Source organism: Arabidopsis thaliana, chromosome 5 (genome assembly GCF_000001735.4).
Source record: "Arabidopsis thaliana chromosome 5, partial sequence".
NCBI lineage: Eukaryota > Viridiplantae > Streptophyta > Magnoliopsida > Brassicales > Brassicaceae > Arabidopsis > Arabidopsis thaliana.
In genome coordinates, this window is record NC_003076.8 from 19,629,181 (window position 1) to 19,641,688 (window position 12,508).

General features: G+C 36.1%; 3 protein-coding genes, 1 long non-coding RNA gene and 1 other non-coding gene across 8 annotated transcripts; 2 read left to right on the forward strand and 3 right to left on the reverse strand.

Moving 5' to 3' along the window:
* Positions 1-477: 477 nt before the first annotated feature.
* On the reverse strand, positions 478-3,595 carry AT5G48440 (FAD-dependent oxidoreductase family protein). 3 transcript variants are annotated; one of them, NM_124219.5, is made up of 9 exons: positions 3,150-3,595; positions 2,862-3,011; positions 2,366-2,580; positions 2,207-2,277; positions 1,797-1,962; positions 1,392-1,563; positions 1,115-1,273; positions 930-1,018; positions 478-850 (listed from the first exon to the last, which is right to left on the reverse strand). In NM_124219.5, the coding sequence occupies exons 1-9, from the start codon at positions 3,406-3,408 to the stop codon at positions 752-754; spliced, it is 1,380 nt and encodes a 459-aa protein (NP_199655.3). In that variant the 5' UTR covers positions 3,409-3,595; the 3' UTR covers positions 478-751. The 3 variants fall into 3 exon arrangements, with proteins under 3 accessions (NP_199655.3, NP_001331065.1, NP_974906.2); NM_001344772.1 differs by having other exon boundaries at positions 1,115-1,289; positions 3,150-3,459; NM_203177.2 differs by having other exon boundaries at positions 587-850; positions 930-1,273; positions 3,150-3,458.
* AT5G07145 lies at positions 3,515-4,048 on the forward strand. Its single transcript, NR_142979.1, has 2 exons — positions 3,515-3,671; positions 3,902-4,048. It is a non-coding gene; the product is annotated as an other RNA (long non-coding RNA).
* Positions 3,523-6,499, reverse strand: sks3 (SKU5 similar 3; the record flags this gene model as incomplete). 2 transcript variants are annotated; one of them, NM_124220.3, is made up of 10 exons in its annotated part: positions 6,289-6,484; positions 6,107-6,216; positions 5,743-6,013; positions 5,526-5,646; positions 5,072-5,426; positions 4,578-4,943; positions 4,398-4,476; positions 4,119-4,321; positions 3,951-4,045; positions 3,611-3,732 (listed from the first exon to the last, which is right to left on the reverse strand). In NM_124220.3, exons 1-10 carry the CDS (start codon positions 6,430-6,432, stop codon positions 3,611-3,613), a joined length of 1,866 nt encoding a protein of 621 aa, NP_199656.2. In that variant the 5' UTR covers positions 6,433-6,484. The 2 variants fall into 2 exon arrangements, with proteins under 2 accessions (NP_001332438.1, NP_199656.2); NM_001344773.1 differs by having other exon boundaries at positions 3,523-4,045; positions 6,289-6,499.
* Positions 6,500-6,864: 365 nt separating this feature from the next.
* Positions 6,865-10,349, reverse strand: AT5G48460 (Actin binding Calponin homology (CH) domain-containing protein). Its single transcript, NM_124221.3, has 14 exons — positions 10,099-10,349; positions 9,812-9,985; positions 9,489-9,730; positions 9,238-9,409; positions 9,112-9,150; positions 8,958-9,026; positions 8,732-8,848; positions 8,411-8,622; positions 8,157-8,312; positions 7,874-8,073; positions 7,634-7,791; positions 7,447-7,543; positions 7,274-7,365; positions 6,865-7,194 (listed from the first exon to the last, which is right to left on the reverse strand). Exons 1-14 carry the CDS (start codon positions 10,183-10,185, stop codon positions 7,045-7,047), a joined length of 1,965 nt encoding a protein of 654 aa, NP_199657.1. The 5' UTR covers positions 10,186-10,349; the 3' UTR covers positions 6,865-7,044.
* A 2,073-nt stretch (positions 10,350-12,422) lies between these two features.
* Positions 12,423-12,494, forward strand: AT5G48465. The gene has a single exon. It is a non-coding gene; the product is annotated as a tRNA-Lys (tRNA).
* Positions 12,495-12,508: the final 14 nt, after the last annotated feature.

Sequence of the window (12,508 nt, forward strand, 5' to 3'; positions counted from 1 at the left end):
AGAACGTATATATAGCTAATTAGAGTTGACATTTTAACATATAGACATCACACACGTTAATATGTACGAACTTGTACACACAATAATACGGTCCGACCAGAACAACTAGATATATATATTTTAAAAGATTACTATATGTATATCAAGTTGACATAGGAGGGCCAACCATTTAGGCAAAGCCAGTCCTATATGTATGTCAAGTTGATAGATAAATTTAAAAACTACTGATGGATGTAGATGGTCATAGACTCAAAAGACTTATACGTTAATAAGAAAAAGAAAAAACTTCAACTAGCATCACTACTTGTGGTTTTATATGTTTGTTGACAATTAATATTATATATATAGATATATTGAAATAAATAAATAGCAATAGTTTGAATATGGAATGTGATAATCACTGATTTGAAAGTTTTCTAGGATATGATAACCATGTGCGCATTTTTGGTCAAATTCGAATGACATATCTTTGCTAATATGCGTATAAATGGTTAAATTATTGTTTGAGAATATTTTGAATGGAACATATTTGTAATCAACCGTATTAAAAATAGATCATGCATGTCGAAAGCTAGAGAAAAAGTCTGGTTTAAAGACGTAGAATTAGAATTGGTCTTAGTATACTAAAACCGGACTAAACCAACACTAGATTTATGTAGCTCATAGACATTTCCTTTAAGACCCCGTTTATAGCAACCACAATGCTTAAGAGGATTCACTCTCTTAACTAAACCAAACTGCTTCTATTTCATCAGCAACAACGACGCCCTTTAACCCCAAACGTTGAAGTATCCACTTGTGATGGTTTTCCTAGTACCATGTCCGTTACCATTTCCGCTGTTGCTAGAGCCTAAACGATTTCAAGAAACCGTGAATCATGATTGGGTTCTTGAGAAAGGTGTTAGAGGATTAGAATGAATGTTACTTACCATGGAAAGTCCACCTCCTTCATGCCCAGCTGCTAAGTACATGTTTTGTAATCCGGGCACGGATCCTATCACTGGCTTCCCGTCAGGCACTATGATCAGTTAAAAGAAAAGTTCAGGTTTTGTGAACATTCCAAAGGCCGGCTTCAAGTACTTTTGGTTTGGAGCATTAGATGCAAGAAGCTTACTGTAAGGGCGCAACCCGACTCTCACTTTCCTGTTACGGATGAAATCTTCGAGGGAAATATCACGTAACTTAGGAAAGAATTCTGCAGCACGCTCCCATATGCAACGGATGATAAACTCATCAGCTTCAGTGTCGAACCCGACAAACTCACGGCTGCTCCCTGAAATTAGAGATGGCTAAATGAAGATAAGAGATATATTGTGTGTGACTGATAAATATGTTAAGCACACATAATAAGAAGAACATGGATTTTAGTGGACATAGATTGATGAAATTACCAAGAACAAGGTTTCCTGATGTGTCCATTGTGGCTGTCATGGAAATAGATAGCATCCGTTCATCGACATCCAATCCTGAAACTGAAGCACTTTGATGATTCGAGTAACCAGCCTCCATTATCCCATGATTTAAGTGGAATGAATCAAAGTTCTCTACCACAAGCAGATGCCCCTGCAAGGCAAAGTTGGATACTGCAATTTAAAAAAATACCAAAGCAGTCCATTTCAAGAAGCTTGCAAAGGATCTTCACGACAAATAAAGATATACTTGCTGCTCTTAAACAATAATATCCTCAAGAACTTGGCTTGCCAGAATTTTGACACCTCGTGATGACAAAGATACACTTCAATATAGAGATTTAAAACGAGGGAATATAAATTGGGCAATCAGACGAGACTTCAAACCTTTCTTGGCTTCACCGGAACGTCCAGCGGAATGTTGCAGTCTTTAAGCAATTCATGCATCAGAGATCCACTCCAGCAACCAGCAGCTACTATAGTAGCCTTCTTACCATACAAGTTGCGTTTCAAAGTCTTAACGCCAGCAACCACCTTGCTATCCCCATCAGACCTGAATAGAAATACTATTAATAAAACTCTAGTAGAAGAAAGATTAGTAGCGTCCACTGAAGATTTACATAGATTTGGATGAATTTGTTTTTGTGTTTCAGCCTCTTAATTTAAGGTAACAAAATTAGGACACAGCCATGGTTTTTAGTATACAGATATGTATGTTATATCGATGCCTAGATTGGAGAATGCATTTTTAATTTTTGGTTCAGAAAAGTTCTGATTCAGCTACAAAGATTACCAACCTTATTAAACCTGTAACTGGTTCATTATAGAACTCGGCATATCTGCCTGCTGTTGCAAACGCTCTATTACCCTGAGTAACTCAAATAAAACTAAGTAAACCACAAAAGAAAAGTGTCAGATGAGACATTCAACTATCAAATAAATACATAAAAAGCAACCTTCTCGATATAAGCAACCGCACGATGGGCGTCCAACTGTGAATCATCAGGAAGAAATGCAGCACCAGTATTATCATTTACAAGTATCGCAGGCTCCTTTAACAACAACTCAGCACTAGACAAATATTCAGTTCTTAACCCAGCTTCAGATAGCTCATGAACCTTTTGCTTCAGAGCAACACATTCCTCAGTGGTCCTACCAATGAGCAAGCTTCCTACAAGTGACAACAATACACTGAACTATATCATCTATTTTCGTTGACAAACAGAACGTAACTAATGGTGTATATATCATCTATTTTCGTTGACAACAATACACTGAACTATTATTTTTGTTGAACACGACGAAAATGACATTGCCAAAAGAACCTAACTAATAGTGTATAGAACCCAATAGACTAAAGTGAAGAAAGAATCAACACAAGATCATGATCAACAAAGTCGCTCAAAGAGCTCCAAATTCTATACAAACGTAAAGTGGGTAGTCAGTAAAAACCTGTCTTTTTCCAGCCAAGCAACTCTTCAGGATCAAGACCATCATCAGTCAAGCTCTCTGCAAGCTTGTGCCAGAGTTCATGGCTCCTCAAGGTCAAGTCCCACACATCACTGCCTGGTTTCTTGTGTGTCATCCATATATATCCCTGCCCTGAAATCCAAAAACCACAAATTTCAAGTTAAGTCAACTTCATTCACTTCAAGAGTCCAGCTTTATTTGCAGAATCCATAGGTAATGTACTAATGTCAATCGTCAGATCCAATTTGTAAGAGAAGGGTTGAGAATTACCGGCACCGGTGGCGCCGGAGCAAGGTACGGCTTTATCGACAACAGCAACAGATAGATCCGACCCGGTAAGGAATTGGCGGGCTATGGTTAACCCAATGATCCCACCACCTACAACAACAACATCGAAGGAGCTACGAGAAGCTGTGACACGTAGTGACAGAGAAGCTCCATGTTGGGTTCTCTTGGTGGAGCTCCGAGATGAAAATGGGTAGCTCAGTGGTGTTAAAAAGGTGGGTGATTGAAGGAAAATGGAAACCATTGGAGAAGAAGGTTTTTGGTATCGTAAAGGTTTGAACTTTCAAAAGTCAACGTAAGAATTAGCAAAGTATTACACTTCAGTTTTATTATGTGCCAATTACTATCTCAGTGCTTCTTCACATTTCCACCTACTAATCATCTTCTTGTAATATGGAGTTAATCATCCAAGTAGGAACATGAATCCAAGTTCCTCAGACATGAATCTAATATGATATCCGATCCCGGTTTTTTTCGGATATCCGATCCGTTTCTACAAGACTCAGGTCTGTCTGTGCCTTGGCAGTAGAATCAAGAATCTTCTTAGTATTACAAAGACGATTGATGTCTTCTCACCAAGTTCTATTACAAAATCAAGCCTTACAGCATAACATTATATTGATGGTAGATTAAACACTACGCATAAACAACAAACACCTCATCTGTGATCTTCAAGCTTCTACTGTGTTATACCAACACTATGATCTTCTGAAATGATGGGAGTGGCATTGCAGTTTTGCTACAATCAGGCCCGAAAAGCTCAGAATCGTTATCTTGCTAAACTACTTACTAAGATTGCAAAAAGAGCGAGGAGAATCCCTCTGCTTGTTACAAAGATGGATCGCTGTGATCCGGAGAAGTTTACCCTCTGTGCTTGATCTCTGCAAAAATAACAAGACACAGGTCAGTGACTGAGAAAGCCAACCTAAAAGCTAATTCCTTTTCTAGACTTACTTTTGTAATGGTGAGAGCCGACCACAATATATAGAGTTTTTAGGAACGGAATTCTCAGATGAGTCAATGTCAATCTCTGGATTAACCACACTCAAGTATAGTTCTTGGCCAAGATACCATGAGGCTAGATTGTCTATTCGAAGGTTCCACATGCCAGCATTGTCCAAAGAAACCAAGACGGCCGTCCATGCACCAGGAAACACCTGTAAACAAATTAGCCGTTTAAAACCACATAGAAACACATGTAACATTTCGGTTTCAGGTGTTAAGTCATAAAACCTGCGTAGTAGATCGAGCAACTGCATCACCCTTGTTGTATGTGCTTCTGCTATTTTCTGTCCACAGACCAAAGTCCATCCTTCAAGACAAACATCATTCTTTAACTTTACAATCACATTGTCCATTATCTTTCAACGTCTGGTCATGTAAATGGATCTAATATAACTAATGGAACCTTACCCAACAACAAAAAATGCATAACCATCCAAGTGGTAGCTCTTAACAGTGGTGTCACTATTTTGAAATATGATTTCCACGAATCCCTTGAACGTGCCGTTTATGACTGAGGTATCAACCCTGGGATGCCTATTCATTGGCCTTTTTGGGAAATCCAACTTGTATACCCCTGAGATGTTGTATTGCTGAGCAAGCTTTAGGGGTGTTGCAGGAGGTAAGTATGATATACCATTAAGAGTTGCACGCAATCGTCCCTCTATCATCTCTGGTGGTCGGTTGACAATCACATACACATCAGTTACTGTAATCTGGCCATATTTGAAAGATCCCTGCGGGTTTGGACGGGCAGCTCCAGATGACAAATTCAACCTACCAAACAGCATTTTCCCATCAGCAACAAGTAAATATTGCAGTTTTGAATAGAAATAGAAAAGGGGTACCATTCTAGCCAAGATATTTCCTAGTATGAAACATAACTATACATAGTCGTTAACAACCTTAAGGATCGTGCTTGGTTCATTGAGAAAAATGTGTCCAACTCAATAGGAGGATCAGGGAGTGGACCTGAAGCGGGTCCTTGGGAATTAGAGTAGCGCAAGACAGCGACTCCACTAGCTTTGATGGATGTAGCAAACCTTGGGCTGGCAACAATGTAGTAGTCATTACTACCAGACTGATCCATAGTGACCAGAAATGAGAAAGATTGACCCACATGTATATCCATATTCGTATAATTCTGCTGAATTGTGTATGACCCTTCTGTCTCAACAAGAAGCAGGTTATGATTCTGTATTCTGAAATTCAAGCTGGTCGCAATGCCACTATTGTGAACACGAAAACGATATGTTCGTCCTAGTAAATATGAAGATATGAATGTTTTCAGAGACGAGAGAAGATTCAAACTATAAACAAAGTGAAGATTCAACAAAAAGAGATGTTATTATAAGATACCTGGTTCAACGTTTATGGTCCCAAAAGGACTACCATTAGAAGCAAAAGGTCCAAATCCATTGATGACAATACCATCCGGAGGTCGAAGGCCGTTCTTACTCTCAACATCCTTCCTCAGCTTCTGATTCCACAGAAGTGTTTCAGATGTTAAAACAAGCATAGCAAAAGAGACAGGACAGAAAACAATAAAGAAAGGTTTAAGGCTATATGTAAAAACCTTATGGCTCTTAGTATACCAATCACTGATAAAGAGAGTAACATCACCATCAGGAAGAGCGAAAGGAACCGGAATGATAGCGCGATTATTGACAATAATCCCTCCATAACCACCAGAAGCTCTTTGAAAATTTGTAGAAGGAAAATAAAAGAAACTACCAATCTGATCTTTAACTTGAAACTCATAAGTCCAATTCCAACCAGAAGGAATTGGACAATTAGTTCCCAAAACACCATCTTGCCATGAGTTTTTCCTATGTTGGATTCCATTCCTGCATATCACCACCATTACAAACAACATAGTTTTAGTTACAAATTCAATTATACAGATACATTGAATTGAACTTAATAATAGACATTATTACCATGTAAGAAGCAATGGCTCATCAAGATTATTCTTCACATTCATAACAACATTCCAATTCGTAGTTACGTTTAGAATCGGACCAGGAAATTGCCCATTTATCCCAATTACCTAGAAATCGAATTTCAAAAATCGAAACTTTGAGATTGGAAATAGATGATTAATGCAGAAGATTTTTGAAACCTGTTGACGAGTGCCGAGAGGAGAAGCAGAGAGGTAAGAGACAGTCCAATCGAAGAAGACGTAGGGATCGGCGGCTAGGGCTCCGGTAACCGACAAGAAAACGACCAAGGAGGTGCACCATAAGGGAGGTGGAAAGCACCGCATTGGATCTCTCACTCTCTGTCTGAGTAGAGCAGTGAGTGAAAATGGAGAAAACCATGTGCAGAGAGATTTGGGAAAGCTTTAAACCGCGTCTTCTGAATGTGAATACAGCAGAGGCGCCAAAAGAGAACATACTTGCTGGGTCCTACTTCTTCAGAATTTCAGAGAAATTATCAAAATGTCCATAAACTTGGAGAAATTATTCAATTTAACCCCATACGTTTTATTTTGAAGTCACAATTTGAATGTTTTATGACTAAAAGAGTCAACATTCTTCATCCCAACGTTACCCCTTATACTTTTACTTGTAGCTCAAATTTTCTTTTTGTCACATTGTTCATATTAGGACAAAGTAAAATGAGTTTTTTTTTGTGGAAAAATATCATTAAAATCTTTAATTTATTGAAAACTTTGATTTAAATCCTCAATAAGTTTCACCTTTGCGACACCGCGAGTGTATTATTCCGTAGTTGGATTGGATGTATGTCAATATTCGTTGATGACATTTCAATTTTAATATAGTTTTTACACCCAAAAAATACAAAGGAGCAAAATAATTAATAACATCATTCATATAAAGTTCTTAAGAATATATAATTTCACAGTAAAACAATTTTATTCTATAGAGGAATCTGACGTAGAATCATCGAGTAAACTTCCATTGTGGCTATCAGGAGATCCGATAGGCTTATTCAGATGAAGAGGTTGCTTTAGAGTCCAATACATTATACTCGCCGTCAATGTCAGCATCATCTTCTGATTCACCTGTTCATATATATATTTACACACATAAAAACCAAATCTTTCACTATAGTGTTTTCTATTGGTTTTGTATAAAAGTTACCTCGATTATATCTTCAGGGAGTAAGAAAATGGAGCAACCAAGTTTCCTGGCTATGCTAATCACATAAGTTGCATTCATCTTTTTCTCTTCATCTGTATATTAACAAGTGTCCTTATTAAATTATCAAACATGAACAAATATAGAAACATATGAATATAAACAGTTATAGTTACCTGTAACTCCGTTTGTAACAAGACTCCAGTTTACGGATCTTGGCTGCACTGAACTCAGCAGCTCCAAGAAAAATACCCCATCGGATAAGCTCTTGTCCTGTCAAATTCAAAACTTTCTTCGTTACTCACGCAAGCCCGGTTCGAAAGATAACACCGGAGAGTATTATACCAGCTGTAGAGTACTTACCCTGAAACTGTACATGCGTGTTTTGCATCCGTTGTTTCTCACTTTAGCATTTGCCCATTCCAATATATCAGCGTCTGTTATCTCTTTGCCGTTTGAATGTAGTCTCAAGTTCTTAAGAAGTTGCAGGATGTTGTATCTCATCAATTGCCATAAGTATGCTGGAAGATGGTTTCAAAACAACTCATTATTAAAGTTGGTGATTCATAAAAACACACAATTATAGAGTTGAGAAATTTTTACCTAGTATGAGTTTCTTGTTTCCTTGAACAATGTCATTTCCAGCAATGTTAACCAAAGAGAACTTGAGCTGCTTCCCTAATTTCACAACTTGATTACAGTTTTCTACTTTCTTGAATGGCAATTTGATTGGAGGCTTGCTTGATACTTTCCAATTAACAATGCCTGGAGACACTTTGTCTAGTGTCTGCAATAGTATCCACCTGATGAAAAACATATACTCAATGTTTAAAATACGTTCCACACTGTATTAGCCATTTCTTATACTCAATGCAGAAATACTAACCCATCTCTGAGATCTTCAAACACGTTGTTTATGTATACTGAACCATCAAAGCTGTTAATCCAAAACCGGAATGCTTTTTCTTCTCTTGAAATTTGAATGTCATCAGCTAGATTTTCAAGAAAAGATATCTGTTTCGTTTGTGTTGAAAGTCCGTTCCTGCGGGAAAGAAAGAAAACATAGTTCTGATCTGTTAGACCCACACTAAAAATGTTCCCTTTTACATGAACTGTTTTTAATATTGAAGTGTATTTCACCTGTGCTGGAATATATGTGCTACAAAAGCAAGATTAAGATTTGGAGAACCCTCAACAATATCTTTCGCCGTCAAGTATCTCCTACATCCCATTTTGTCTGCATGTTCGAGAACAAGTTTTGCTCTCTCAAATGAGCTTTTAACTGCTAAATGTGATGGATTCTTGTGCTCTGGTGCCAGGACATTTAATAGATTAGTGTAAGCTTCCGCATCCTACAAAAAACCATGTCATAAGCCACATAAAAAGAGTCTATCACTAGAAACATTTGGTCAAACCAACCACTAGAGAACTCATAACTTGATATCAGAGACTTTTGGATACCTTAACATCAGAAGAGAAGTTTGTGACGGTTTTCTTGTATTCAGTTTTTCTCAACTGAAAATTCATCCATCTCAATAAGATCTTCTCAGGTGGTAAACTCATTAGCTCTTCCACATCCTGTTAATCCCAAAAGTTATAACAAAGTCAAAATTTTAATTAAAAAATCTGTCCTTTTAATGTTTCACTTAACCAACAGGAATCTAGACAATGAGTGAGTAGTATGTACCTTGCTATCACCGACCAACTCCACCAGCTGGGGAGTTTTCTTCAAGTTTAGGTCTGCTAGCAATTGTATCTAGACAGAACAATCACAATGAAAATTATTCACACATTCATCATTAGCAAAAACAAATAGCAGTATCTAGACATTATAGCCTCACCTTAATGATTTGAGAGATCACACCGAGCACAAGATGACGCTGCAATTAGAGAAACAGAGAAATCTTAGTCATAACCATCACCAAAATTTCAAGATTACTGATGACAAAGTCACTTGATTCACATACCCTTCCTTCAATGATATCTTGTGTTCCTATATTAACCACAGTACACCCAATAGCCTTGGCAGAGTTAAGACAAAGCGTATGATTTTCATTTCTCTCCCATGGATTAAGCATACTCTTAGTATTAATCGCTCGTTCATCGATTGTTCCAGGAACCGCCACATTTATAAGCTTACTACATCACACCAGAAACAAATTCAGAATCTCTATCATCAAAGTAAAAACAATTCAATAATCTGAGGGGAGAAGCTTACCAAAGCAAAACACCATCTTTTGCAACTTCGAATAGATCATTCGAAGACGGATTAATCGGAAGGCACTTGTTTAGAAACTCATCTCCAGAGAGATAATTATTGATATGAGCAACATAAGAAGATTTCTCAGAATCACTAATAGTATGCAACAAAGTTGTTGTAGCTGCTTTAAGAAACGCAGATGAGTTTTTAACACCGCTTCCGATTATTGCGTTTACATGCGCTTGAAGATTCAGATAAATCTGCAAATCAAATCAAATTGCAATTTTCATCACCAGAAACACAAAGATCTGTAGATTTTTTAGAGAGACGATGATACTAACCCTTAAGTAAAACTCGAAATCGACTTCATCATTCAAATTCGGATGAAAATTTTGGATCAAAGTCGCTCGTTCTTCGTTGCTTAGATTCTGATCTCCAACTACTTTTGATTTCCCCATCCTTGACGCGAGGTCTGATACTGTTAGCTTCCCGCTCTCTCTCTTCATGCTCGTGAACTATAGAATTTGGAAATTGACAGAATCAGATCGAAAATTTCAATGAGAAACAAACGAAATATCAAAAAGCTTATGGAGATTTTCTTCAATTTCAATGGATCTGACGTACGTACGTGAGATTTCAAACTCCGAAGCTCCACTTGCGTGAATTGGTTCTGTAACCATGGATCCGATACCAAAATCCCGACGAATCCTGACATTTTTCTCTACTCCGAATCTCCGATCGATCTCTTAAGCGAACTTGAAGAAGAAGAAGAAGTAGAGAAGCTCTAAAGCAGAGCTGGCAGTGAAAGAAAAAATTCAAATTTATGACGAAACTACCCCTTTTAGCTTTTTCGATTTTAAATTTCGCAATCAACTTTTTTATTAGTGTTGGCAATAAAACTGTGACCTGTGGAGGGGTCCATGACTCCGTATTGTCGTTTGAGATTTTGTGAATTTCCGATTCTACCCTTTACCTTTAATGACTTCTCGTGACATTCGAGAGGGTAAATAGGGTATTTATGAAGTTACGGCTAATAAACTAGTTGGAGCTGAATGTAACGGTCGTTTTGAGTAATTTGGTTATTCATCCTATAAGGTGGATTCATTTTAAAAGTTCAAACTTTATTGACTTAAAGTTTTTGAACAAAAAAAGATGACTAGTTTTTCTCAATATTTGTTTCTTACTATTTTTCTGTTAATTAGTTTTTATATGAAAAGCCCAAACAAAATTTGATGTAAAACTTATTTATAACTAAAAAAGAAGAGCCAAAAATAGCATTTAAATAAGAGACATATCCTAAATAACCTAGATATTTAGTTATTTTCATTAAAATTTAACATATTTTTGCAAAGTTTAGCCAAAATTTAGTAAAATTAAACTAATTTTTATTTAAATTGAACAATTTTTTAGTGTTTTCTCCCAAAAATCGAGCCTATCTGAACTGTAGATTTATAAAATCCTAACAAATAATAAATTCTCTTAACCGAATTATCTGAATCCAAATAAATATGAATCGAATCCAAACCGTAATTCCAATGTTTAGGCCTAGATAGTCGTATGTCTTTTTGGCCTAATCAACGCATTCTCATATTTCGAACCGCAGATTAACGTTTAGTTCATGTATAAAATGGTCACATGTGAAGTTGATGTATAAAACGGCTATAATTTAAAAGTTGGAGTATTAAATGACATGTTTTCCATTTCGATTATGGTGAAACGACGTCGTTTGGGAACTAACGAAGACTAGTTAATAGTTGTTATCGGGTCTATTAACGCCAAATAACATCGGGTAGATTTTAGTGTGGTTAATAATTAAGTTTATATGAAATGACCGATCAATAATTTTTACATGTATTAAATACCCATATACGAATTTCACGTATTAAATAACTATATTTTAAAAGTTCGCATATTAAACGAACATTTTTCATCTAAAATATTTCACTTGACAAATATTTTTCGTGTCAATATTTTTCGATCAAAGCATTCTGAAGTAATTGCAATGCTTTGATCTACACACATAAAACTCGTTGACAAATCTCCATTATGTTTTAGAAAATTGAGTCAGCAAAAAGTGCATGAGTTGTAGTTAAAGGTTGATCCGATTATACTACAAAATATAACTTTATTGCTCATCTTATTCTACTCTTAAGTCTATAACTATTAATAATCATGTATAAACCACTGTTATAGGTAACGTCTATAATGTTATAAGCATGGACAAAATATTTGATAGCAATAGTGTACTAAAAAGCTACTCCTAAAAGAGGATTAGGAAATAAAGCATGTGCCAGACATAGTGAATGAGAAAGAAAGAGAGATTTTGTAATAATTGAGAAAATATGAAGCAATCCTTTGCCATGCCTACTTTATCTATAGCTTCCTCACTTCAATTAAATTAAATTATATTTGTAATTAAGCGATTATGTTTATATATATACACATTTATACATTGTTTCTCATTTTACCATTTGATAAAAATATTGATATAAATAAATTGAGATCTTTATATGGCATTATAAATAGGATCGCTCAACTTTGTCTAAGTAGGCAATGAACTTAATAAGAATCATAAAACACCATTATATCATTTGGACCCCTCCATGCTTCCTCCACATGGTTGCTGATCTCAACTAGGAAGATTTCCATAATTGAAACCTGATTTTGTGTATCAAACTAAGAATATTAATGATAAAAACTGTAGTTTAATAACTTTTAACAAAAAAAAAAAAAGCTTAATAGGTTTTATCCTTTTGTGCCATTTACCTAGCTTAAAGCTGCAAGTTAAGTAGTGTTATAAAAATAACCAATATTGATAACCGGTATTATTTGACAAACCAATCAATCATTACAAACTTATTATGTAAAGAATTCTTGAAATGGTTTGTTTTTGTTGTAATTTGGGTATATTATTTTGAGATAAAATTTTAAACTTTACATAATAAGCACCAAGCCTTCTTAGCTCAGTGGTAGAGCGCGTGGCTTTTAACCACGTGGTCGTGGGTTCGATCCCCACAGACGGCGCATATATTTCCTAA

Coding starts and splice junctions, on each gene's coding strand:
- AT5G48440 (NM_124219.5), bottom strand. CDS start 3,408: ATGGTTTCCATTTTCCTTCAATCACCCACCTTTTTAACACCACTGAGC. Junction 3,012..3,149: donor CTCCGGCGCCACCGGTGCCG/GTAATTCTCAAC, acceptor TTTGGATTTCAG/GGCAGGGATATATATGGATG. Junction 851..929: donor AAGGAGGTGGACTTTCCATG/GTAAGTAACATT, acceptor GAAATCGTTTAG/GCTCTAGCAACAGCGGAAAT.
- AT5G48460 (NM_124221.3), bottom strand. CDS start 10,185: ATGTCAGGATTCGTCGGGATTTTGGTATCGGATCCATGGTTACAGAAC. Junction 9,410..9,488: donor AAAGATGGTGTTTTGCTTTG/GTAAGCTTCTCC, acceptor GGTGTGATGTAG/TAAGCTTATAAATGTGGCGG. Junction 9,027..9,111: donor TGATCTCTCAAATCATTAAG/GTGAGGCTATAA, acceptor TGTTCTGTCTAG/ATACAATTGCTAGCAGACCT.